The sequence below is a fragment of the Aethalodelphis obliquidens genome, unplaced genomic scaffold (genome assembly GCF_003676395.1).
Source record: "Aethalodelphis obliquidens isolate GAN/ISIS:26980383/991018 unplaced genomic scaffold, ASM367639v1 scaffold26, whole genome shotgun sequence".
In the NCBI taxonomy this organism is placed as follows: domain Eukaryota; kingdom Metazoa; phylum Chordata; class Mammalia; order Artiodactyla; family Delphinidae; genus Aethalodelphis; species Aethalodelphis obliquidens.
Genome location: NW_020837970.1, coordinates 17,513,882 through 17,539,361, shown reverse-complemented (window position 1 = coordinate 17,539,361; position 25,480 = coordinate 17,513,882). Strand labels below are relative to the sequence as shown.

At 36.8% G+C, this 25,480-nt stretch overlaps 1 protein-coding gene across 5 annotated transcripts in view; it reads right to left on the bottom strand.

The window, feature by feature from the left end:
• Positions 1-5,727: 5,727 nt before the first annotated feature.
• The window catches only part of LRRC49 (leucine rich repeat containing 49), a 129,454-nt gene continuing 109,701 nt past the window's right edge, over positions 5,728-25,480 (bottom strand). For 4 of the 5 annotated variants that reach the window (XM_027123494.1, XM_027123496.1, XM_027123497.1 and 1 more), the window contains 5 exons: positions 23,341-23,578; positions 21,729-21,914; positions 18,536-18,645; positions 12,132-12,285; positions 5,728-6,434 (listed from right to left, as the gene is read on the bottom strand). In XM_027123494.1, the coding sequence (XP_026979295.1) occupies positions 6,231-6,434; positions 12,132-12,285; positions 18,536-18,645; positions 21,729-21,914; positions 23,341-23,578 (892 nt within the window). In that variant the 3' untranslated portion in view covers positions 5,728-6,230. The remainder of the gene's footprint in view (positions 6,435-12,131; positions 12,286-18,535; positions 18,646-21,728; positions 21,915-23,340; positions 23,579-25,480) is intronic. The other variant, XM_027123495.1, reaches the window with a different exon arrangement.

The following is a 25,480-nucleotide window of genomic DNA, read 5'->3' as shown; positions in this document are numbered from 1 at the left end:
ATACAAATCAATAATAAAAAAGACAGTTCAAATTTTTAAAATGGGCAATAGACCTGAACATTTACTTCACAAAATAAGAAATAAAAAATGACTAAAAAGCACATAAAAACATGATTAGCACCATTAGAGGGGCTTCCCTGGTGGCACAGTGGTTGAGAATCTGCCTGCCAATGCAGGGGACACAGGTTCGAGCCCTGGTCTGGGAAGATCCCACATGCCGCGGAGCAACTAGGCCCGTGAGCCACAACTACTGAGCCTGCGCGTCTGGAGCTTGTGCTCCGCAACAAGAGAGGCCGCTACAGTGAGAGGCCCGCGCACCGCGATGAAGAGTGGCCCCCGCTCGCCGCAACTAGAGAAAGCCCATGCACAGAAACGAAGACCCAACACAGCCAAAAATAAATAAATAAATAAAATTTAAAAAAACCAAACACATCATTAGACATCAGAGAAAATAAAATTAAAGCAACAATGAGATGGCTGAAAAAGCCACACTAGAATTGTTAAAAATAATAAAGGCTCACAACAACAAATGTTGGCAAATATGTGGGGCAGTTAGAACTCTCTATACATTGCTGGAGGGAGTGTAAAATTATACAAACACTTTGAAAACATGTATGGCAATTCCTTATAAAGTCCAACTTAAAACTATTCTTTGACACAGTAGTTCCACTGAACAAAAGACTTGTACAAAATGTCTTTATTCATAATAGCCCCCAAGTTAGAAACAACCCAATAGAATGGATAAACAAATTGTGGTATCTTCACACTATGCAATAAAAAATTATCAATTTCTGATACATGAAACAATATGAGTGATTCTCAAAAACATATGTTGGGTAAAAGAAGCCTGACACAAGAGTACATACTGTATTGTTCCATTTACAGGAAGTTCTAGAAGAGACAAAATCAATCAATGGTGCACGAAATTAGAAAAATAGTTGCTCATAGGGGAGGGCAAGGATAGACTAGAAGAACTTTTCTCAAGTGATTGAAATGTTTTATATCTTAATTGGATGTTGATGATATTTTCAAAATTAATCAGATTTTACACTTAAGTGCATTTCACGGTATATAAATTTCACCTTCAAAAAAAGGTCTTGCATGGAAGCAACCTAAGTGTCCATCGACAGATGAATGGATAAAGAAGATGTGGCACATATATACAATGGAATATTACTCAGCCATAAAAAGAAACGAAATTGAGTTATTTATAGTGAGGTGGATGGACCTAGAGTCTGTCATACAGAGTGAAGTAAGTCAGAAAGAGAAAAACAAATACCATATGCTAACACATATATATAGAATCTAAAAAAAAAAAAAAAAGTGGTTCTGAAGAACCTAGGGGCAGGACAGGAATAAAGATGCAGATGTAGAGAATGGACTTGAGGACACGGGGAGGGGGAAGGGTAAGCTGGCACGAAGTGAGAGAGTGGCATGGACATATATACACTACCAAACGTAAAATAGATAGCTAGTGGGAAGCAGCCGCATAGCACAGGGAGATCAGCTTGGTGCTTTGTGACCATCTAGAGGGGTGGGATAGGGAGAACTGGAGGGAGACGCAAGAAGGAGGGGATATGGGGATATATATATCCGTATAGCTGATTCACTTTGTGATACAGCAGAAACTAACACACCATTGTAAAGCAATTATACTCCAATAAAAGTATTTAAAAAAAAAAAAGGTCTTGAACAATCTCTTCTCGGCACAAAAGCCACCATCAAGTACACACACATACTTCACGTTAACACATCAGATTGCAAAAATTAAAATCTAATTGTCGGGACTTCCCTGGTGGTCCAGTGGTTAAGACTTCACCATCCAATGCAGGGGGTGCGGGTTCGATCCCTGATCGGGGAGCTAAAATTCTACATGCCTCGCAACCAAAAAAAAAAATAAAAAAACTCAAAACATAAAATAGAAGCAATACTGTAACAAATGCAATAAAGACTTAAAAAAAAATCTAATTGTCATTGAGTATGTGAAACAACTGAACTGTATTCTCTGCTTGTGGGAGTGTAAACTGATAATGACTCCAGAAAGCAATTTGACAGTATTTAATGCAGTTGAATGTGTGCATATGACCCAGAAACTCCACTGCCAATTGTGTACCCCCAAAACTCAAGACATGTGAGCACATATATTCAAAGCAGCATTGTGTGTAATAGTTATAAACCAGAAATCACTCAATGCCCCCCAACAAGAAAATGGATATATAAATCATGCATTGGTCATACAGCCAAATATCAAACAGCAGTAAAAAAGAAAGTAGAATTACTCCCATCAGTTATGTTTCTGGGTAGAGCTGCTCAGAAACAGAATACTGAATGGGAAAAAAATATGCAAAAAATACATACTGCATGATACTATTTGTATAAAATATGAAAATATAAGTCAATTCAATGAACTCCCTATGCATGTATGCATAAATAGGAATCGTATGAAAACATGAATGAATGATAAGCATCAAATTCAGGATAGTGGTACCTCTAGGCAAAGAGGTACACAGAGGCTCCATTTCTACTTGTGATGTTTTATTTTTAAAATCTGAAGCAAATGTGGAAAAATATTAATATCTGTTATGCTTGGTGGTGGATACAGGGTATTTATTTGACATACTATTCTACCTGCATTTCTGCATGTTGATATATTTCAAGATAAACAAAGAGAAGAAAGAAGTCAACTCTCTGATAACTCAAGCTTAGAGAGACTGGTGTAAGGAATTAATAGTTTCATTGTCTCCTGAAGAGAAACCGTAAAGTATTTCATTGCCCAAAAATATAGGAGTAGTTTATTCTTTGGAGTTGGGGTATACTTTAGCTCATTTATTTATCCTTATCCTCTTTCCAGAAAGGATTTGAGGTAGCTTGTAACAAAAGAGACATACGATGAGCCAGGAAAACATAAACCTAAGTAGAAAATCAGGATCAAAGATAACAAATATTCCACCAATACTGGTTAACCACAGTCACCGCGATCAAGTTTCAAACTTGGCTCGGAACTTCTTGGCAACAGTAACCATTCCATCTCCAGCTGACCCATAAAAGCAGGTTAGGAAAACTAACCTTTGTTCTTCAAGATTTAACTTAATACTCTCCTGAGCAGTATCTCTGTATTCTATTTTGCATTTTTGCCTTGCTAACTAGCCAGGTTCTTCTTTTCATTTCTTTTGTCCTTCTCTCCTTTCCTTCCTCTTCCTTTCCTTTCCTTCCTTTCTTTTCATTCTTTCATTTATTTTACTCAGATGCCAGATGCTTAAGACTAATAGTGGTTATGAATGCAGGTCCTACCTACTATATAGTGGCTGAAATACCCTTGGGTGAGGTTTTTAACCTCTCGAGCCTCAGTTTTCTAATGTTCAAATAGGGGTAATAGCACATGTATATCACAGTGTGGGGAGATTAAATGAGAATGCATGTAAAGACCTTAGAATAATGCAAGACGCCACCCTATAAATCTCAGTTGTTGTTATGATTATTATTAGTCAGTGGAGGAGAATATGAATCCACTGTAGTCCCTGCCCTCGTCAGGGGTAGATCAGGAGCAGGGTAAGGTTTCACTGTCTCACGTGCCAGGCCTTTAGTGGAGTGGAGTTCTGGAAGTGGGGAGCTGATACCAGCACCGTCCTCAGACAGTAGCACAGTTAGCTGGCCTCAGATCCAACAGCACACTTAGCAGCCATCCCCAGATGTAACAGCACACGTAACAACCTAACTGCTGAACCAGAACACGGGGGGCAGTATCTCGCCAGATGGCACAGACTGGACATTTCTGCTTTTGAGGCGATATTCTGTTTCTGCTCGAGATCCCTTTTGGAAAAAAGCAATCCTTCAGAACATACTAGCCTTGAGAGTCTCAGACTGTGGGCTGTGCATCTCGCCCCCCTTCCCAAAGATCCTGGAAAGTACCAAGTAGAGATGACAACTTGTTCCAGGGATCACCAGTAGCAACATAGGGCCCTCAGTTGATTCCAGCCACAGTAGACCCAGGTCCCCTTGTCCTTTCATCTGGGTGTAATTCTCACCCAGCAACTCCAGCAAGCATGGGTTGGGAGGAAGCTTAGCTGCCAGGGACAAGAATTATATGGGAGGACACAGCCAGTGGGAGTTTGGGACCAGGCAAAATAAGGATTCAAGTAGTAGAAATCAATCGGTATGAGGCAGTGGGGGTAGTCAAGAGGGGGCTCAGGTACAAAGGGATGAGAGACCAAGTGACTAAAGCTTGGGCATTAAGGAGGTTTGGTTTCAGGAACGAGAAGGCCAGAAGCAGGTGGTCTGGGCAGAGGCAGCAGTGCGTGTAGGCTTTCTGCCAAGTCAGCGTGCGTTGACCTTCGGTTCCTTAAATACCCAGGAGGATTGCGGAGGGCCAAGAATTCATGTGAATGTGAGGGTCAAGTCTCTTTAGCATCAGGGGTGGGAGGGTTAGGGGAGGAGAGGCAGCATTCAGGAAGCTAGACAGGTCATTTCTGAAACAGCCAGGCATTCACCTGCCTGGCCTTGAGCGAGCAACCATTCCCCACATGCCTGAGGAGTCACATGTTCTTGCCTCTCCTATTTCCTAGAAGCCCACGAACAAGATATTCTTATTTCTCATCTCAACATCATCCTCAAGGTAGGTCTCATTTCTCTACCAAATAAGACAGAGACCCCGGGAGAGATCACCCTTTACCAGACAGATGAGAGATGGTCCATAAGTTTCAGTTTAGAGACAGAGGATTATCAGCAGACACTGAGTTCTTCCTGTCCTGGGGCACCAACTCTGTGGTTCGACCTGTTTCTAGAAGAAGAACAGCTTCTTTTACTGGGTGGTCGCTTTGCGCCAGGCATTATGATAAATGCTTTAAATGCATTATCTCATTTGATCCTCAGAACAATCTTATGAGGTAGGTACTATTATGAGGAAATTGAGGTGCAGATGGGTCACTAAACTGGGAGCTGAAGTGCTGAGATGCAAACCCAGGACCGTGAGACTTAAAAGGCTACGTTCTGAAACATCACGCTAACCTCCTAAACTTCAGCACTCCTTCTTGGGGGAGGGTGACCACGAGCTCTTAAGGATGTAGGCCTTTCTTAGAACTGCAAAGGCAACTTACCTCACTTCCTTCCGAGCATTTCCGTAGGACTTTGTTGTCCCGTAACTTCTGTTCTCATTTTCCCACATCCTGGTGGTCCTGCTGTGATAGAGTTGCCTGGTAAAATGTGAGCAAATTGGAGAATTCCTAGTTATTGGCCTGTAAGATTGTGTTTCTAAAGTTGTATCACTTCTGGCTATGGTAATGGGCTCCAAACACCCTCCTCACCAGCAGGAAGTATGACAACACCTGGCTTACATCTTATTTACCTGTTTGACCTTCAACTGGAATTAGAAAAATTAGAAACTTTCACTCATAAATCCCTAATAATTTTGAGGTACAGGTATACACGCCTACCTAAAAAAAGAGCCTTAGAATAGCTAACAACAGAAAGAAACACCATTCAGAGAAGCAGACTTAAGGATTAGTCACCACATTTTACATACACTCAGGATCTCCTAAGAAAAAGCATTTTCTTCCTGCTCCAGTTTTGACTCATTTTCATATCTTCTGCCTATAGTGACCCCCCAAGACCCCCTTTGGTGCCCTGAGGATGCATCCTTAGAATAATGAGGCCTCTTCCTATATAAGTGAAGAGAAGGGCTCCCACTCAGCTAAAGAGAAACATATAATAAATATGACAATTCTGACCGGATTAAGGAGGCAAACACATTTTCTTTTAAACTAATTTATTAATAAGTTTATTCTTCACTCATAAAAAAGAACATATTTTTGGCTTTGAAATAATGACATTAAAATAAAGAGGCAAGTAACTAAAAATTATCAGCTGAAAGTAGATAGAAGCAACTCATGCTGAACCATGAGCAAACACTACGTGCTTTGGGCTATAGCAGGGGCACCAGTCAAAAGCAAGAGCTGAAGATGCGGGGCCCATTCAAGGCCCAGGCTATCTCTAAAGACTGCTTAGTTCCCAAAGATTGCTTGGTCAACATACATAGGAAATGACTCCTCCCTTTCCCTCTCTTTCCTTCTTTTCTTCCTAACCTTTAACTACAAGAATAGTAGGCAATAATGCTTTGACGCTAGTCTTTCTAATTTGTAGGATAGCGTTGTTGCTGTTTTAACATGTTTAACCTGCATATTTTCAACCTTCAAAAACATAAAACTGCAAAAATCAACTGTAACTAAAAGCCATTTCTATTTTTGGTCAGTTATCTGCTGTAGGCAAAGCTTCATATAGGAATTTTTATTGCGGATCTCCATGACTGCGTCCCTAACAAGCTCAATGAACATCTGTGGCCAAAGCTTCTGCAAAGCCTCATTTTTCATGTTGATTTCTGTGGCTTCCTTCACAAGATCCTCGATGTACATCTTGCAGAATTTCTTTTTTTCCTTTATTTCCTGTTAAAAAAAAAGAACATTTTACAGTCAATCATAATTAATCCCAAAACCAAAGCAACAATTACCTGAACCAGAGAAACTTGAAATAATCTATTCTGACTCCCACCCCTCATAGCAGGAAGACTTTCCTAGACACTCTGGACACAGAGCTCTGCTTGAGTAAAGACAGCAACTGGGAGCTCACTTCTCTCCAGTCCACTCCCACCTCCGTGGGACAGCTCTGTTAAAAATGTATTTCCTGGCAGCTGTAGGAAGAAAACTTCCAGGTGAACTAATATGAAACACATTTGCTAATTGTGGGGGGAAATAAAGCTTTTAAACTACAGTTAAGAAAAGTGTTTCTTTATTGGAATCACTGGATCATAACAACTATTTCTTCATTGATAGACTTTCTCCTTTCTCAGTGAAAGTAGTTTACTTCGCACAAATTAACTGAATGCATAGATTCATGACTTCTAGTAGTAAATATATCAGGGCACTGAGGTTGACACTCTTAATTAGTATGAGGTCAGTTAATATCCATATACATATTTGAAATATCCATACTCTGAATTCACTCTGTATTTTAGGAAAGCATGTAGTGATGCATTACACTGACTTATGTGGCCAAGACCATTTGGACAAAGTTGGGGAAAAGTGTACAAGGAGGAGGAAGAGGACATATATACAAGCCTGGGACCCAGAACTTGGCCTTCAGAAGAGACAGTGTTCCCACTCAACTTCTGGGTCTGTCTGGCAGTCTGCAAATGAAAAACCTGGGTTCAAAACACAACAGAGGAAGTTTTGGGCCCGAGGCTACTGGGGCACTGGGCCTCGATATCATCCTAGAGGCTGAAACAAAGCCATTTTGATTAATGCAAAAATTCAACATTTATTTCGGCTGTTGATACTTTGAGTATCTAGGCATGATGATGGAAAGTGCCATAATATATATGGAAAAAAATCAATGGAATAGATCAGATAATCAGAATTATAGAAGAAGCCATTCACATAAATGGAGGAAGAAAGAAATAATAAATGTCAATGAGTCAATAGGTTTAACTACTTGGAAAAGGATATACTGAAACCTCCAACTCAAATCAAAACACCAAAATAATTTTAAAATAGTTAAATTTAAAATATCAACAAATGTTGCCATTAAAATCACACTACAGAGATTTGTAATCACAAGGAAAATGCTTACATTATAATGTTAAGTGGAAAAAGAAAAATACAAAATGAAATTTTGATAGAGGTTGGGTTACATAAGTGTATGTATTTGTCAAAACTTAGCAACTGTACTCCTAAGATTTACATTTCATTGTATATAAATTTTACCTCAAAATAAGAAACTATATGAAATACTGAACTCTAATGATCTGCATGCTGAATTATTTAGGGAGAGGTGTGGTAATGTGTGCAATTACTTTAAAATAAATTTTAAAAATAAGGTGGACTGTTGATGGATAGAGGATGGGTAAATGCATAGATAAGTGACAAAGCAAGTACACTGTACAGTACAATACTAAGAGTAGAATTTAGGTTTGGGTATTGGGTGTTTACTGTAAAATTCTTTCAACTTTGTTGTATGTTTGAAATTTTCATTTAAAAGTTACAAAAATATATAGAAAATTAATAAAAAAATATACTGAAGTGTCATTAAGATTGTCTTTGGGTATTGAGACAATGAGTATTTTTTGCTTCTTTTTTCTATTTCTCTTCCTTTTCTAAATTTTTACAATTTATAAAACAATGAAATATGTTTTAGATTCTTGATTAATTAATATAAATTAATAGTGAGTCCCAAGTGTCACTAACTTCCTCTAACAGAGGCATATTTTGGAAATTTTCCTATGATATATAAGATTTCTCTATGTAATCACTCACCATTCAGGGATTAACAATGGCCTACACATGTTAAAAGCTTAACTGAAATAAATGAAACAGTAAATAAGTGCTGAATGAGATGTTTAGATGGCAAATACAATCATTGTTCAAAGAAGCGAGAGCCCTTTGTGCTGGGGTGGTCAAGAAGACTTCAGGGAACAGCATGATATACTGTGAAGGAAGCCAAGGTCAGGAATCAGAAGGTCTGAGTTCTAGAGGCAGTTCAGTCAGGATCTCACCATGTGAGCCTCAGTAGTTCACCTAAGTTTCCAGTTTTCCTTACCTGTCTAAGAACATGACTGGATTCTTTAAAGTCCCTTTCAGCTCTCCGTCCATCTTAAATCTTTTTTTTTTTTTTTTAAGATGTTGGGGATAGGAGTTAATTTATTTATTTATTTTTGCTGTGTTGGGTCTTCGTTTCTGTGCGAGGGCTTTCTCTAGTTGTGGCAAGCAGGGGCCACTCTTCATCGCAGTGCACGGGCCTCTCACTGTCGCGGCCTCTCTTGTTGTGGAGCACAGGCTCCAGACGCACAGGCTCAGTAGTTGTGGCTCACGGGCCTAGTTGCTCCGTGGCATGTGAGATCCTCCCAGACCAGGGCTCAAACCCGTGTCCCCTGCATTAGCAGGCAGATTCTCAACCACTGCGCCACCAGGGAAGCCCCTTAAATCATTTTTAGAATGAGTCAGGAGGTTGAATGAACAACTACCAAGCAACAGAATTATACATGTCATATGTATAATGAAAGGGTCTGCTTACCCTGATTTGTGAGAAAATTACTTCAAGTAATTCCTTTAACAACTCAGGATATACAGAGGAGAGACAATGAGCACTTTGTGTTGCAGTGATTTAAATATTTTTTAAGAAGTGGTGAATGCCAGGTTGTGAGTCGATAGAAAGTGATTAAGGGACATGGGCAAGGTCTTTCAGGCAATAAATAAGTGGTGGAATCATGGGCTCAAATCCGAGTCTCCTAATGGTGTAGTATTCTTTCTATAATGTTATGTGGCTTCAGGTGTTTTCTTTTCCCTTTGATATTTCTCAAAACAGTAGTCAACGTTCGCCGTTTTTACTTCTTGATTGCTTGTTTACTGCTCAAACCACTTTCATCAGGACTCTGCTTATATGACTCCACTGAAACTATCCCTGTTCTGACTAAAAATGACTTCTACTGCCAAATTTATCAAATTTTTCCCCTCTAGTTTGTGCCTTTGGGATTTTAGAAAATCATAGCCTACCCAATCAAGGTCATAGTTTCATCTGTTTTTTAAATGAGAACTTTAAAGTTTTGCTTTTCATACTTGGGTTCTTTGATATGGAGTTAATTTTTCTTGTGTGGTGTGCAGTAGGGGGTCTGTATTTATTTCTGATTTGATATTCCGTTTCCTCAGTAGCATTTATTAGATAGTCTGTCTGTACTAGTCTGCAATACCTGCTATCTGTATAAAATTTTCCTATATACGTGGGATAGTTCTGCCTATTTCGTCCATGGGTCTATGTATCTATTCCTATACTGCCTTAATTACTACAGCTATCTATCCAATTTCTAATTATCCTATTTAATGAGTTGAAAAAATTAAGGACAGATGTTGAATTGTATGAAATGCCTTTTGAATATCTATAGAAATAATCACAAATTTTTACCTTAGATCTATTAATAATTTACTGATATCGAATATTTCTCACATTCCTAGACTAAACCATACTCGGCTGTAATGTTTCATTATTCATTTAATGTTCTGCTGTATTTTGCTTGATATAATTTTTTAAGGATTTTTGCATCATCAATATTCTTAGGTATTTGGTCTGGCTTTTCTTTTTCTGTGCAGTCCTGGAAGGTTTGGATTCAATGTTACACTGTCTGACTTTATAAAGTGAAAAAGTTTTCCTCTTTTTTAATACTCTTGAACAATTCAAGAATTATTGGAATTGTCTGTTCCTTAAAGAGTTGGTAGATTTCTCTATGAAACTGTTCTTGTTTTGCAAGCAGCTCTTTGATATTTTTCTAAATGTCCTTTATTGAAATCAGTATTAATTTTTGACTCCTAGAACTGACTGCTTTCAGGAAGACAGGACTCATAATCCTGCCAGCTTGGCTTTCATTTTCCCTCTTCGCAACATCAGGAAGCTCCTATTTGCCAAGGGATTAAATTCAATCTCTTTCCCCTCTTACTACCTTCCCAGTCTCATCTTCTAACACCATCTGCCTCAGTCTCTGTGCTTCAACAACAGTGAACTGCTTAAAGTTCCTGGCCCTCTCCTTATCTAATTTATGCTTCCAGGTCTTTTATTCATACTGTGCTGTTTCCTAGAAATGCCCTTTTCCCTTTATCATATAGCTATATTTTATCCTTTAAGATTTCAGGAAGCTTCTTCTCTAGAAAGCCTCTCTTGACCAAGATAAGCTATCCCTCTTCTACTCTCTTGATGTAGTGATTTACATTTATCCCTGCACATGTCTATCACCCCCATTAGAATGTGAGATCCATGAGGATAAGCACAGTGACTTCTTACAGCCCAAGTATTATGTGCGATCAGTGCTCAACAAATGATTTTTGAATGAATGAAAGTATGACTATAAAGAGGACTTCAAGGAACTGACTTCAAGTATTTGAAGAGTTTTCATAAGAAAGACTTGTTCTCTTTTCTACATAAGGCAATACTACTAGGATCACTAACTGAAAGTTATTAGGAGGCAGATTTCAGCTTAACATGGGTAAGAATTTCTTCACTGTTAGAGTTGTTCAGTGACATGCAGCTACCTCAGGAAGCAGCAACCTTTCTTCACCAGAAAAATTTAAAGCAGAATCTGAACATTTTTCAGGATGCTATAAAAATACTGTTGCACTGAGTTCTCAAGTATTTTTCAAGCTATAATCCTTAGAGCCCTATGGGTTCCAGAAAAGATGCTTCAGGACTGGGGGTGAGGTGAGGGAAAGGAAAAGAATAGAAGATCCAATCAAATAAAGCTCTGAACTCCATCTACAACAAGAACAGCTCTGCTGGTTTACTTTCTTTTGAAATACTGAGTTTCCAGCTACAATATGGTTTGAATAAAGAATCTCACAGCTGTTATAAAACATTTGAAAAATGTTTGGCCATTTTGTGTATACGTATATACACCCACACCATATATATATATACACACACCACTTAGTCCCCTCAAAATCTCTTGTAGAATCTTAACTTTCTATTGTTATTTAGATGACTTGTTTCTTCAGCTTTCTCTGAGTTCCACCAAGGCAGGTACTGCATGGTTTTCTTCTGTGTAGTTCTGCAGCACCCTAACACAATATTCCCTCAGTAAACTTCTGAATACATAAAGGAATAAAGAATTGGTTCCAGCTTTTCTGTCTAAATAGCTACAGTGGAAACAGAATAGATTAAAATTATGTGACTAAGAACACAGAAGGTAATGGTGTAGGAGAATAAAATAGTGAATTAAAACATCAAGGACCTAGGCAAAGAGAACAGAAACGGAGGTTCTGCTGTGTCCTCTGCCAGTCCGGCACAGGCTAGTTAAGTACTCAGAGCAAGCCTATATCACTTTTCTTAATTCAGAGAGATCTGGACCTACTTTGGTCTAGATTTTTGGTACCTATTTCTTTTGAACATTTTTTTTTTTTTCTGCTTAAATATATTGAAACTATGGGTTCTACTTCTCCCCAATGCCTTGGTGCCTACTGTCCCCAGCTCTGTATATAAGGCTGGCTAACATTCCAGGACAAAAAAAGGTTATCCTAACTGATTAGGAGAGAAATGTACAACTCCCAAGTCTCAAGCCATTTGGGATTTATTCAGACAATAGCTTCCAAAGATAATGACAGTTTTACCTCTAGCTTTTCATTATAAAAGTCTCTTGTGGTATAATTTAGTGTAGCACGATTTGTGCTTTCTCCCACAAGTCTCTTGCTATCATTATTTTCTTCATTGACAATACCAGGTTTTTTCCCTTTCGTTTCTAGAAGATACCGGAATTGCTTCTTCCTGTAGAAAGACAGTAAAGAGATTTAGAGTTACTTATGTGATTTGTGAAAAAATGTCCAGTTTTTGTTGACTTTAGAGGGTAGCATATGCTTTTTTTGAATATCTGTTTTATGAGTTTGAGTTTTTTTAAGTCAGTTCACTACCCCAATCTCTCTACTAATTAAGCTATACAACTCAAATTCTTTTGTTTCACAACTACCAATCATCAACAAAAACATGTCTCAAGCATTTCTAAAGTGAAAAAACTCTAAAAAAAAAAAAAAAAACTTAAAGAATCACAGAAGACCAACCCTAATTACACATGTAGTAGACCAAACTTTCAAAGTCTTTATATCCCATAAAACATGTTAGTTACACATCTTATAAATCACACAAACAGTTCATAATTCTATTATGCAGCTCAGTAGTATTGCCCATAGCTAGAAATGGAATGGAGGGACTCCCCTGGTGCCGCAGTGGTTAAGAATCCGCCTGCCAATGCAGGGGACATGGGTTCGATGTCTGGTCTGGGAAGATCCCATATGCTGCAGAGCAACAAAGCCCGTGCACCATAACTACTGAGCCTGAGCTCTAGAGCCCATGGGCCACAACTACTGAGCCTGTGCACCACAACTACCGAAGCCCATGTGCCTAGAGCCCATGCTCCACAAAAAGAGAAGCCACCACAATGAGAAGCACATGCACTGCAATGAAGAGTAGCCCCCGCTCACCACAACTAGAGAAAGCCCGTGTGCAGCAAAGAAGACCCAATGCAGCCAAAAATGAATAAATAAAATAAATAAATTTATATATATATAAAAGAAATGGAATGGAATACTGGTTTAAGTTTAGGTAAAAACAAAACACAAAAAATCCGAAAACCTCTAACTGTTATCATATCAGGGTAAGATCTTATTAGGAGGTAAATAATGAAACAGGAAGCTTCGTTTGATTATGAAGAACAGAAACAGTGCTCATAGCATCACTTGCAGACCCATAAGCCTAGAATTCCAGAGGACTGCAACTCAGATCCTTCATGAAGGTCACTTTCTGGTTTCTACCACTTAGCGTGTCTCTCAGGGAAGTGATATAAATACTTTACTATGAACTGTGAACTGAAGATTGGGAGCAGAAAAGGAATACATCTTTTAAAAATGTCTTCCTTTTCCCAATTTAAGAGTATAACACAACTGTTTTAGAAATTATAAGGGGTACGCATTTTGAAAAGTATAAAAAAATAGAGTAAAATCACCCATAAGTCTATAGCATATAAATCTATGTAAATCATTAACATTGTTCACATTAGCCATATTTCTTTGCAGGCTTTTTCTATAAATTTTTGTGAAAAGTTAAGATCATAATTGTAAAGCAATTATACTCCAATAAAGATGTAAAAAAAAAATCATACTAAACATCCAGTTTTGTATACTGTTTTTGCTTAATGGTATATAATAAGCATTTTCTATGTTATTAAAATTAATATTTTAATGAATGAATAAAATTCAATTGTGATGTAGATCAATTTACATAATCAGTCCCTTTTACTGGATATTTCAGTAGCATAATTTTCTCACTCTTAAAAAGAAGAAGTAACATATAGGTATTTATCTGCATTTATTTTATTGATTTTTAATTACAAAAGCAATATACAAATTATCCATCACTTTTATTAGTCTTTTCAAATAATCAATTTTTCATTAATTATGTTTTTAATGTCACTATTTCTTTTCTTTAACTTGCTTCAGGATTATTTTGCTATTGTTTTCCTAACTTCTTTAGGTAAATGTTTAGCTCATTCATTTTCAGTCTTTATTCTTTCCTAATGTACACATTTCAGGGCTAAAATATTTCCATTTAGCACCACGGTAACTTGATCTCACAAGTTTTGAAATGTGGTATTTTTTTATTACATTTCAGTTCAAGGTCGTTTCAAAATTACATTATAAAATTGTCTTTAACTTGTAGTTTATTTAGAAATGCATTAATTTCCAAATACATGGGGATTTCCTAGCTAACATTTGTAACTGAGTTAAAGTTTAATTGCATTTTGAATGGAGAGCATAGTCCATGTAAATCCTTTGGAATCTGTTGACATCTGCTTTCTGGATAGTAATGCTTGAAAAGAATTTGTGTTCTGCAGTTGTTCCGGGTAATGTTCTCTAAATGGCTAAGTCAAGTTTGTTAATCATGTTGTTCAAGTATTTTACATCCTTTTTCTATTAATTAATCAGAGGTATATTAAAACTTCCCACTGCAGCTGTGGGCTTGCAGTAATGTCAATTTTTGGTTTATAAGTTTTTAAGGCTAAGCTTATAGGTTGCAGACAAATTAAATTAGCAAATTGATATTTCTGGCGAACTGAACCTGTTATCACTTGAAATGATCCTCTTTATTTCTAGTGTTGCTTTTACCCTTAGTTTATTTAGTCCTCAATGGTTACTTTGTTTTTATTTGGTTAGTATTGATGTTGTTTATCTTTTACCACTTTTTTACTTTCAAACCTTATGTAACCTTATGTTTCAGATGTGTCTCTTTTCAACAACATACAGTTGAACTTCCTTTTTTTTTAAATTGAGTCTGACAATCTTTGACTTTTAACCAGAACAATTAGTACATCTGCATTTTATCACTGAGGTAGATTCGGTCATAATTAATGGCTCCCTTGAATCCATGCCCTTTACAATATTATTTCACAGTTAGGTAAGTATACCTCCGAGCCTCTTAAATCTTGCTCTGTGACTGTGACCAATAGAATGTGGGAAATCATGGTGTACCAGTTCTTAGCCTAGGCTTCAAGGGGCCTTGCATGTTTCTGCGCTCTCTTCAAACCCTGCCTTTGCCGTGAAAACAAGCCCAGGAAGATTTCTGGTATATGAAAGACCATGTGGAGCAGAAACAAGTTGTCCTAAGTAAGGTCTTTATAGACCAGCTTACAACTTCTCAGACTCCCCAAAAGTGAGAGAGCTTAGGGAAGTTCTGCAGAGCTGCCTATCCAACCCTCAGGTGACTGCAGATGCATGAGGTCCGGAGCTGAGAGCAGAAGAAGCACCCAGCTAACCTATAGACTCAGTGGGAAAATGTTTCTTGTTTTTAAGTCACTGAGTCTTGGTACAAGTGTAATTGCTGATATACTAGTATTTAGGTTAAATCTAACATTTTATTTTCTTTCTTTTTGACCAAATATTCTATGTTTCTTTTCCTTTTTTTCTTCTCCCCACTTCTCACCCCTGCCCTGACCTTACTAGTTTGGAAGCTATATACTCTTTTATTCTTTGGTTACCAAAGAAATTACAACATGCACTCTTAACTTACTAACATTTAAACTTAATTACTATATCTTCATCCTAGATAATACAAGGACCTAGAAAACTATAATTCCATCTACCCCTCCCAATATATATACTACTATTGTAGTGTATTTTAATTCTACATTTTAAAATCTCACAATACTATTATTGTTGCTTTATATAGTCAATGTTCATTTAGTTTTATCCCACAAATTTAATATTTTCCTTGCTCTTTAGCTCTTCCTGCACCTCAGAATTTCTATCTGGGATCAGTTTCTTTCTGCCTTAATTATAGGCTTTATCATTTACTGCAGGAATACTGATGGGAAATCTCTTAAGTTTTGTTTTTATTATTTTGTTTTAAAATGTCTTTATTTCACCTTCATTCATTTTTTTAAGGTTTTTATTTTAATTTATTTATTAAAAATTGTTTTTTTTTGGCTGTGTTGGGTCTTTGTTGCCATGCGTGGGCTTTCTCTACTTGCCGTGAGCAGGGGCTACTCTTCGTTGCAGTGCGCTTCTCTTGTTGCGAAGCACGGTCGCTAGGAGCGCAGGCTTCAGTAGTTGTGACACGAGGGCTCGGTAGTTGTGGTTCGTGGGCTCTAGAGAGCAGACTCAGTAGTTGTGGTGCATGGGCTTAGTTGCTCCGCGGCATGTGGGATCTTCCCAGACCAGGGCTTGAACCCGTGTCTCTTGCATTGGCAGACGGATTCTTAACCACTGTGACACCAGGGGAGTCCCTTTCACCTTCATTTTTAAAAGACTTTTTTGCCTGTATGGAATTCTAGCTTGGCAATTAATTTACTTCAGTATATTGAACACATTCATTACCCTGTCTTCTGGCTTCCACTGTTGCTGTTATGAAGTCAACTGTTGATGTGCACTCCTTTGAAGATAACCTCTCTTTTCCTGGTTGTTGAAAAATTTTTACTTTATAGTCAGTGTTCTGTGATGTAACTAGGTGTAGATTTCTTTTAATTTAACAAATTTGGAATGGATGAGTTTATTTAATGTGTAGATTAGTGTATTTTATCAATTCTGAAAAAATTCTTTGCTGTTATCTCTATCCCATGCTCTCTATTGTGTCTTTTTGAAACTCCAAACATATGTTAAATCTTCTAAGTCACTCCATCTTCAAATTTCTTAACCATTTTTCCATATTTCTTTGTTCTGCATTTTGCAAAATCTTCTCTAGTTTATTTCCCAGTTTACTGATCCTCTTTTCAGGTGTGTCTAATTGGTTGTTAAACCTCTTAATTAAGCTTTAATAATTATGCTTATTATATTTTTCATTTATAGAAGCTCCTTTAGTTTCCCTTCAAATCTGATAGATCACTTTTTTTAAATTTCCTGCTTTCTCCAGATATTTTCAACCTTGTTTTTTATACCATGAAATATTGATATATTAGGCATAGTCATTTTATAATCTATAAGTGATAATGCCAAATCTAAAGTATTTGTGGGTCTGTTTCTGTGGTCTATTTTTTTCCTGCTAGTTCTTATACATGGTGCCTTATTTCCTTGTGTGCTTGGCTATTTAAAAAAAATTCTTTTCATTGTGTGTTGGTCATTGTCCTTAAAAATTATCCATGGGGATTATCTGAGATAGGATGAGAGTAACTTCCTCCAGACAGAAGGTGCATTTGTTTTTACCAGGTATCTAGAGATAGTAATGTTTAAATTTTGAAATTATTTTAAACTATGCATGTATTATAAACTCAGGCTGCAAATTTACCTGAAGATTGGCTTTGGTTATAATTTCTTAGAGACAACTCTGCTCCTTTTCTCCTCACACCAATGCAATCAGAACTGAACTAAGTGGGGAAGTAAGCACACAGGATACCCATTTCATTGGTATAGATTATAGTAGGGTAGCATGGCTCTGGAGCCAAGTTTTGGGGAGGGGAATGGGGAACTTCCGGATCCTCAAAGTAAAAAGTGGTATGATCCTGGAGGTCGAGGTCAGGACAAGCCCCCTGATCACCCAGCTCCCAGACTATAGCAAAGGTAGCCGTTTCCTTGGTGGACTGGTTCTGTGTATCATTCTGAGATCCTTTCCAGGCCCAGTCTAGAGAGGCTTCCCTATTCCTTCCAATGATTCTGTAGATAATTAATTTCTTATATATCGACTGTTTTCTCCTTACTCTAGCCAGAGTGAATTATCTATAACTGAATCATGACTAACACACCATCTTTGACTTTTCTCCTTCTATCTATGCCACATCCTGTCAGTCAGTGTTTTCTGTCAGGTACACGCCTTCGAAGTATTTTTCAAATTATCCTCTTCTCAATTCTGTCTTAGTTCAGACCCTTATAATCTCTCTCCTGGACTACAGACTAGCCTCTTGATTGGTCTCCATTCCTTCCATCTCTGTCCTCTTAAATGGCAGCCTTTCTAGAACATGAATCTAATCACAGATTGTTGTGCTTAATTAATTACAAAGCACAGTGTTCAGTTTTATTTTTCATGGATTACTGGGCTCTTCAAAGTCAGATCACAATCAGTCTTTCTACCTTCATCTCCTATCACAATTCGCAATCATCCTATGCTCCAATTATATTGAACTATTTACAATTCCTTGTGCCTTTGCAGATCTCTTTCCCTCATACCCTGTACCTGAAAAAACTCCTATGTATTCGTGAAGAACTAGAAAAATGTTACCTCCTTTGTGAAGCCTTCACCAATGTTTTTCCAAAGTGTAGTGTCTCTTATGCTCCTACAGCCCTCTCTTATAGCATCTGAAATGTCTTTAACTTATTAGCTTATAAGCTAGTAAGTTAATTTATTAGCTTATAAGCCACACAAGAGCAAGAACTTTGCCTTATTCATCTTTATACCTCCAACACTTTGGAGAGGGCCAGACACAAAACAAATTTAGGATGTTTGTGGGATGAATAAATAGCACAATTAAGAGGTGTGTGGAATATATTTCTTTTTCTAGTGCAACAGTACTTCTATAAAAACTATAGAAATTAAAGGTTACCTGGCATCACCCAGAATTGAAATCAGATGGTACTGGGGTAATTCAGAAGATGCTACATGTGCTAGGATTCCAAAGAGCCTTTCAGCCATTATCATATCATTTTGCGTCACCTGAAGAGATATGAAGGAGAAGGGTCAAAAATGACATTGCCTCTTAGCTTGATATAACTAACATAATTCCATAGAAATTTCCAGATTAAATATTTTCTTTTAGTCCAGAAAAATACATTCTCCTGGGCTGTAAGAGGAGAGTGAGTTCTCATTGATATTTCTCTTTCTTCCTTGCACTTGATTAAAATGAAGATGTATTGATACAAATGTGGCCCATGGTGATGGATGATGGCTGGGAAGTGAGGAGTTAGCTCTGATTTAGAAGCCATGGTTCCTAAGGATAATACTTGAGACACCTTAAATTCTTAATGATTTTTTTTTAAAAATCCTATAGCTTCTTTGGGTAGAATGATTTAGGGGGAAAAACCTCAAGTGTCAATGGAATAGATTGACTTTAATAATGTGTCAAAGGTAAGACAAGGTGTTGTTCACACCTTGTTCCTAAAAGGATAATTTTGTCCCTTTCTGAAGGAATGAACATTGGATTAGGAAAGGCACTCCTATTCATTCTGAAATTTTGTCCGCCTTTCTCCCCACAAGGAATAATCTGTCACAGATATATCTCCCATGAGGGCTCCTTCCTATGTTAACCAAGAAACTACTAAAAGCAGGACTTGTATTAATATCTGGGCATATTTTTTAATATAAAGTTAGGTTGCTTGCATTTTAAATACTATTAGATTCTCAATATAATGCAGTGGTTCCTAATCAGGGGCCATTTTGGCCCCTAGGGAACATTTGGCAATGTCTGGAGATGATTTTGGTTTATCGCACCTGGTGGAGGGGTGTTACTAGCATCCAGTGGGTGGAAGCCAGGGATGCCGTTAAATGTCCTACAATGCACAGGACAGTTCCCACTATAAAGAATTATCTGATCCAAAATCTCAACAGAGCATTTGAGGTTGAGAAACCCTGGTATAGTTAAATTTTGCATTTTTAAAAACTTTATTCTTTACACTAGCTATAATATACTACACAGGAATTTCTGGAAACTAAATCCATAATTCACAAGCATCTTATACACATGAATCAGTGCAGAGTGACTCTTTCCCTTCCCTTCCCTAGACTTTCATAGTTAATGAGGCTGCTGCTCCCTGAAATCCGTCCTTCAGCTGACAACTAAGTTGTTTGGTCTAATATAGTCACCTAGTGGCCAGTGCTGGGCACTACTCCATCTTTTCCTCTTGATGCTCATAATTCAATTTAAGTCTCCTCAAGCAATATCATTCTCTCTTATACAAAGAGAAGTAGAAATATAGTATAACATTATTATATATTGTCAAGGATGAGATAAGCAGTTTTATTTTAGGTTTTTATTAAAGGGTCAAATATCCCTGGCATTGACATTTTCGGAACTTTAAATCAGAATAAATTACATTGGTTCTTTCTCATTCTTCTCTATTTTATACAATTATATTATACTATTACTTCCTATCTCAAGGTTTTATAATAATTATTACATCTCCAGTAGTGATCCATATTTTGGTAAATACACTATTTAGGGTTAATTGAGATAACGATTTGGCCATCAATGAGGGAGAATTACTCACCCATAGCAAAAATAACTATTCTACTTCCAGTGTAGGCTAGCTTTGGAAACTTTTGGAATTAATTATTAGATCTGACCAGTGACTTGCAGCCTCCCTGGGGAAGTACCAAGAGGGTACATAAAGCTGAAACAAATCTCTTGAGAACTAGCTGGAGAAATTAATAGTCATCTGAAGGTCCCAGGTTTGCCCTACATCTTCAACAGATGGCTGATATTGTGGTCATGGGCCTTCCATGGTTGATACAAATTTCACATGGCTTTTGTACAATGACCCAGAGACCTCCAGTCTCCTAATGGTATGCTGTAGTTTTGGAATTTTAGGCTAGAGTTACTTACAGTGTATCAGCTGCAGGGAAATACAGTTGCTATTACCACCATGCTAGCAAAGTTGATTATAGTTCATCTTACAATAAGGAGGTCTGAATTTTAAGAGATAATCACAATAATACTAACAGCATATTAGAGATTTTTTCCTTTAGAGGATTATTTAAATTCAGTTCTGGAATTCCACAGTAGAGGAAGAAGCATAGTTTCTCTCTTTTCTTCCAAAGTAATATTTAAAGACAACATGATCTTTGGATAGCTGGGGGATTAACCCTGAGACAAGCTTAGCAGAATCAATCTGAAAAATAACTCTTTACTAATAATTTTCCAGTTATTCAGGCTCCAGGCACAATGCAGATATTCCAAAAGCATCTGCTACAAACTATTAACAAAGCAGTCCAGACGTTTATGGACTTATAGTTGTTTTACTTCCTTTTTCACTCATCTTTATCTTCTTTTATCTTTCCTCCTTGCTTATTTCTCCTTCTCATCTCTTCTTTTTAAAATCACTCTTCTTTCCCTATGTACATTCTTTTTTTTCCATGTTATTCTTCCCTTCCCCTACCACAATCCTTATTAATTGACATTTAGTATCACTTCCCCATACCATTCTGCATGTCAGACAGTCTGTAAAGCACTCTGAAAAATACAAAGATCACATTACTTACAGAAGTGGGTTTTTTTTTATTTTAAACTATTATCCTACCAACACTTTACTTCTCTGAATACTTACAAACTATCAAAAAAGTATTTACTATTCACCATGATCTGGTTACTATTTTATTTTCAAAATTGTCTAGTACCTTAGAAGTTTTTAGATAAAATAGTTTTAGCTTTTCAACATTTTAAATGTCAAGATTTTTTTTTTAGAAAAACATTATTTCTCAAAAGTTCTATCATGGTTTTATACATAAATTCCTGGCCATTTTTATGACTACTTCCCCTAAAAAGGAATTTTTTTTTTTTTTTTGCAGTACGCGGGCCTCTCACTGTTGTGGCCTCTCCCGTTGCGGGGCACAGGCTCTGGACACGCAGGCCCAGCGGCCATGGCTCACGGGCCCAGCCGCTCCGCGGCATGTGGGATCCTCCCAGACTGGGGCACGAACCCGTGTCCCCTGCATCGGCAGGCGGACTCTCAACCACTGCGCCACCAGGGAAGCCCCTAAAAATGAATATTTTAATTCTACAGTTGACTTCGTGTTTAGCTTACCTCTGTTCCATTTATTTTCTGCATATTAAAATGGCTCAGTCTAAACAGAACATAATATTTCCAGAGTGTAAAATTGACAACTGGATTTCCTTGAGGATCAACTGTCAGCTGGTCAACTCGACGGAGTTCTGCTAGTGCATTAAATTGCTGCAGCATTACAAGATTTGTTTCCTTGAATTTAAGGTGCTACAATAATAAAACAAAAAAAGAGGTGAATATTGAGTTTAACCATCTTAAAACATTAACATTAAAGCTTCAGTGATCATTCCCCAAATAAATGTAAACTTTATGCTTAGCTAATATGTTTCCAATTACATTAAACCAACTGAATGTATTAACTTACATAAACTTTAATCCACCTAATGCAAAATTATTGATGGAATATATTAACCCATCCAACATTGGATTCAAAGTGATATCCCTTCTGCAAAGGACATCCCCCTATTTATTAACAACCTAAGAGTCTTAAAAATTATATACACAATAATTCAGACTCTTCCAGGCATTACAATGATTTTATATGCTTTACACTGAGATGAAATCTACAAAGGAAAGATCAGAAGTAAAAATTTCAGAATTTTATAAATGCAGGGCTCACACAGAGCTTCTGAGAAGAACTAGTTAACCATTATTACTTTTATCTTGCTAATTACTATGTAGGCTACTTAAACTGGCTACCAGAAAATAAAATCATTAAAACCGAAATGCTAATATAAGTGTTCTGTCTGTGAATTTGGATGATCTTTTCTAAACATACTATCTCCACTTCTATCTTCTTTAGGGAAGATGACATAACAAAAGAAAAAAAAACACTAAATAAAGGGTAGGTGAGGGAAATCACTTGGCTGACAGAGAAAAACACAATGATAATAAAAACTCAGGAAAGAATTCATGGAAATCACAGTTTCTGCAAATTCACACTAATAAATAGTACAATAATACTATAATTGGAAAGGGCTAATTTCTCAAAGTAATTTTTTTTTTTTTTTTTTGCAGTACGCGGGCCTCTCACCGCTGTGGCCTCTCCCGTTGCGGAGCACAGGCTCCAGACGCGCAGGCTCAGCGGCCATGGCTCACGGGCCCAGCCGCTCCTCGGCACATGGGATCCTCCTGGACCGGGGCGCGAACCCGTGTCCCCTGCATCAGCAGGCGGACTCTCAACCACTGCGCCACCAGGGAAGCCCCCTCAAAGTAATTTTAATGAGCTATTAAAGTTATTTTAAGTGTTGTTAGGGGACTACTGTAAAAATTATACGTAAATATATATGTCCCATTAATACCAGGTACAATAAATGAATATATAATATACAGTTGGGTGAGGTCCTGTTGAAAGTTTTACAAAGTAGAAATATATAATTTGAATACAATTACATTAGCTCGTTATACTCCATAAAGAAGAATTTTCTAGAGAGATAATTTCCAATATTTACAGAAGACTGCAAGGCGATTTATGAATACTAATTTAAATCCCAGATTCAGAAAATCAACACAAGAACTTAGTCTCCCTGCCAGATAGAAACTGCAGAAATAAAAGGTAAAACAGGTCTTTGGCCAGAATATAAAAGTCATGACTGAGAAGAATTCAAACATACAACTAAAAGAAAATGTTTACCAAAGAATTAGGAAACTTAATCTTCAATTTGGGAAGCACTTGGACGATTTCATCAAATTCTATGAAAGTGAAGGACACTGTTGTCACCATTCCTGCTGTTTGCACGCTCCAATTCCGATCCAGACATTCCAGCGCTCCTGAGCCATACAAGGAAAGTGTGTCTCCATCCACTTCGACAAGGTGTGTGTCTGTGACAGATAGACCTTGTAAAGCACTGGTGAGTCCTGAGTCCAGAGACCTGGAAAACCCAACATATAATTTTAAATGAAAGTCTTATCATGCAAAGTAAATAACAGATTATAAAGACCTGTTGGAAAGGTATTTGAAATTTTATATTCACTTTTTTTCATTTCAGTAATTAAACCCAGAGCACCAAAGATTAATTTTCAATAGAATATCTACAAGTTTTGTATTCTTCTAGTCATGTACTTTAATTCAAAAAGAGGCACATGTGAACAACAAAAATACCACTTTTAAACCCAAATTATTTATATCAATGAAAGATAATTGATATTCTATATAGTTTTAAAACAATCCATTTAATATATCATAGATATCTTTGCATGTGAAAACAAATAGGTTTTCCTAATCTATGAAGTATTCCACTGTCTGGCTGAAAAAAAACTGTATTTTACAAAATAATATTTCTATAGTAAGAACCATGTAATATAAAACTATGTTTATAAAACACTTGGGAATTTATACAATAACTGCTAAGAATAACTTCTCTCTCAGAAACTGGATTAAAGGGTAACTTTGACTTTCTATTTTTGAATATTTCAATGTTGTTTGAAATTTTGCAAGTGTATATATATTACAGTTATAAGCAGTATAATCAATGAAGATTTCCTCCCCATTTTGAAATAAGAAATGATAAAAAAATCCACTACTGACTCTATGTGTGTGTGTGTGTGTATATGTATATATATATACATATACACACACACACACACACACACACACATACAGATACAAAATAACTTCACATATCTACTGAATATGATCATTGTTATTATTTTCAGTTAGAGCCACATGTTTTATAAAAGGTTTCCTAAATGATAGCTCTTTGAAGAAGAAAAGAAATAGCTTGATCCAATTCAAATTTTCTACTTTGTGAATAGAGACATAACTATTTGTTTTACCCAATCTCAAAACTCAATCGATGCTTGGTTTTTGTTCTATGGGTTTTCGTTCTGGAATTCTGCTCTCAGACAGTATTTATTTGCCCTTACTAAATATATTCGTGCTTTGCTCTCCTTTGTGCTCCTATGGAATTTTGTACACTCTTCCAATACATCACTTCTCATACTCAAGCATAATTACGTGTTTACAATTTTGACTATATTTTTTCAGCTTCGGGGCTCTGGAATCTATGAGCTTTTCACAATGGGCCTTTCACAATGTAAATGACTGCATTATTAAAGATCTTCAACAGAAGTTTTATAATGCCGCTGCTGGGAGTAAGACTGACAAACCATCACCCTGTTGGTTTATCATGCTTTACTAGACTTACTATACTTATTTCATAGGCACCAGTTAACATGTAACACATTTGTTGACACAATAAGAAGCTGGGTAATGACATCAGTCAACTCTAAGTGAATATGCAACTGAGAAAATATAAAAGGACTGATTTCTGCCAGACTAGTGCTCAAGACAATGATTATTATACGACAATAATCAAACATTCAATGAGCAGTGGTGTGTGAATAATCTTAGATGATAATCCTATAAATGTAATGGCTGATAATATAGAACAAAAATAAGATGAGAATTAAGAGTTCCTTCGATTGTGCTTTGTGTGATAACTTTGTGTTGAGCTATGTAAAGCATATAATCATTTCTAGAATAGGATAAAGGATAGGAGTTACATTTCAATGCCACTGAAATAAAGAGGGCTTAATGAAAAGAATATATACCACTATTACAGCACTTAACCACACTGCACTGCAATTACCTATTTCCTTGTCTGTTTCTCTTACTAAACATTGTGATCCTTGAGGGCTCACACTTTGTCACATTCACTATAGTAGATCCAGCACCTAGCACAGTTCCCTGGCACAGGTTGTGCTCAATAAATATTTCTTCAAAGAATTAATGAGACAATTATGAAGTTTCTTATGAGTATCTATTGACTCTT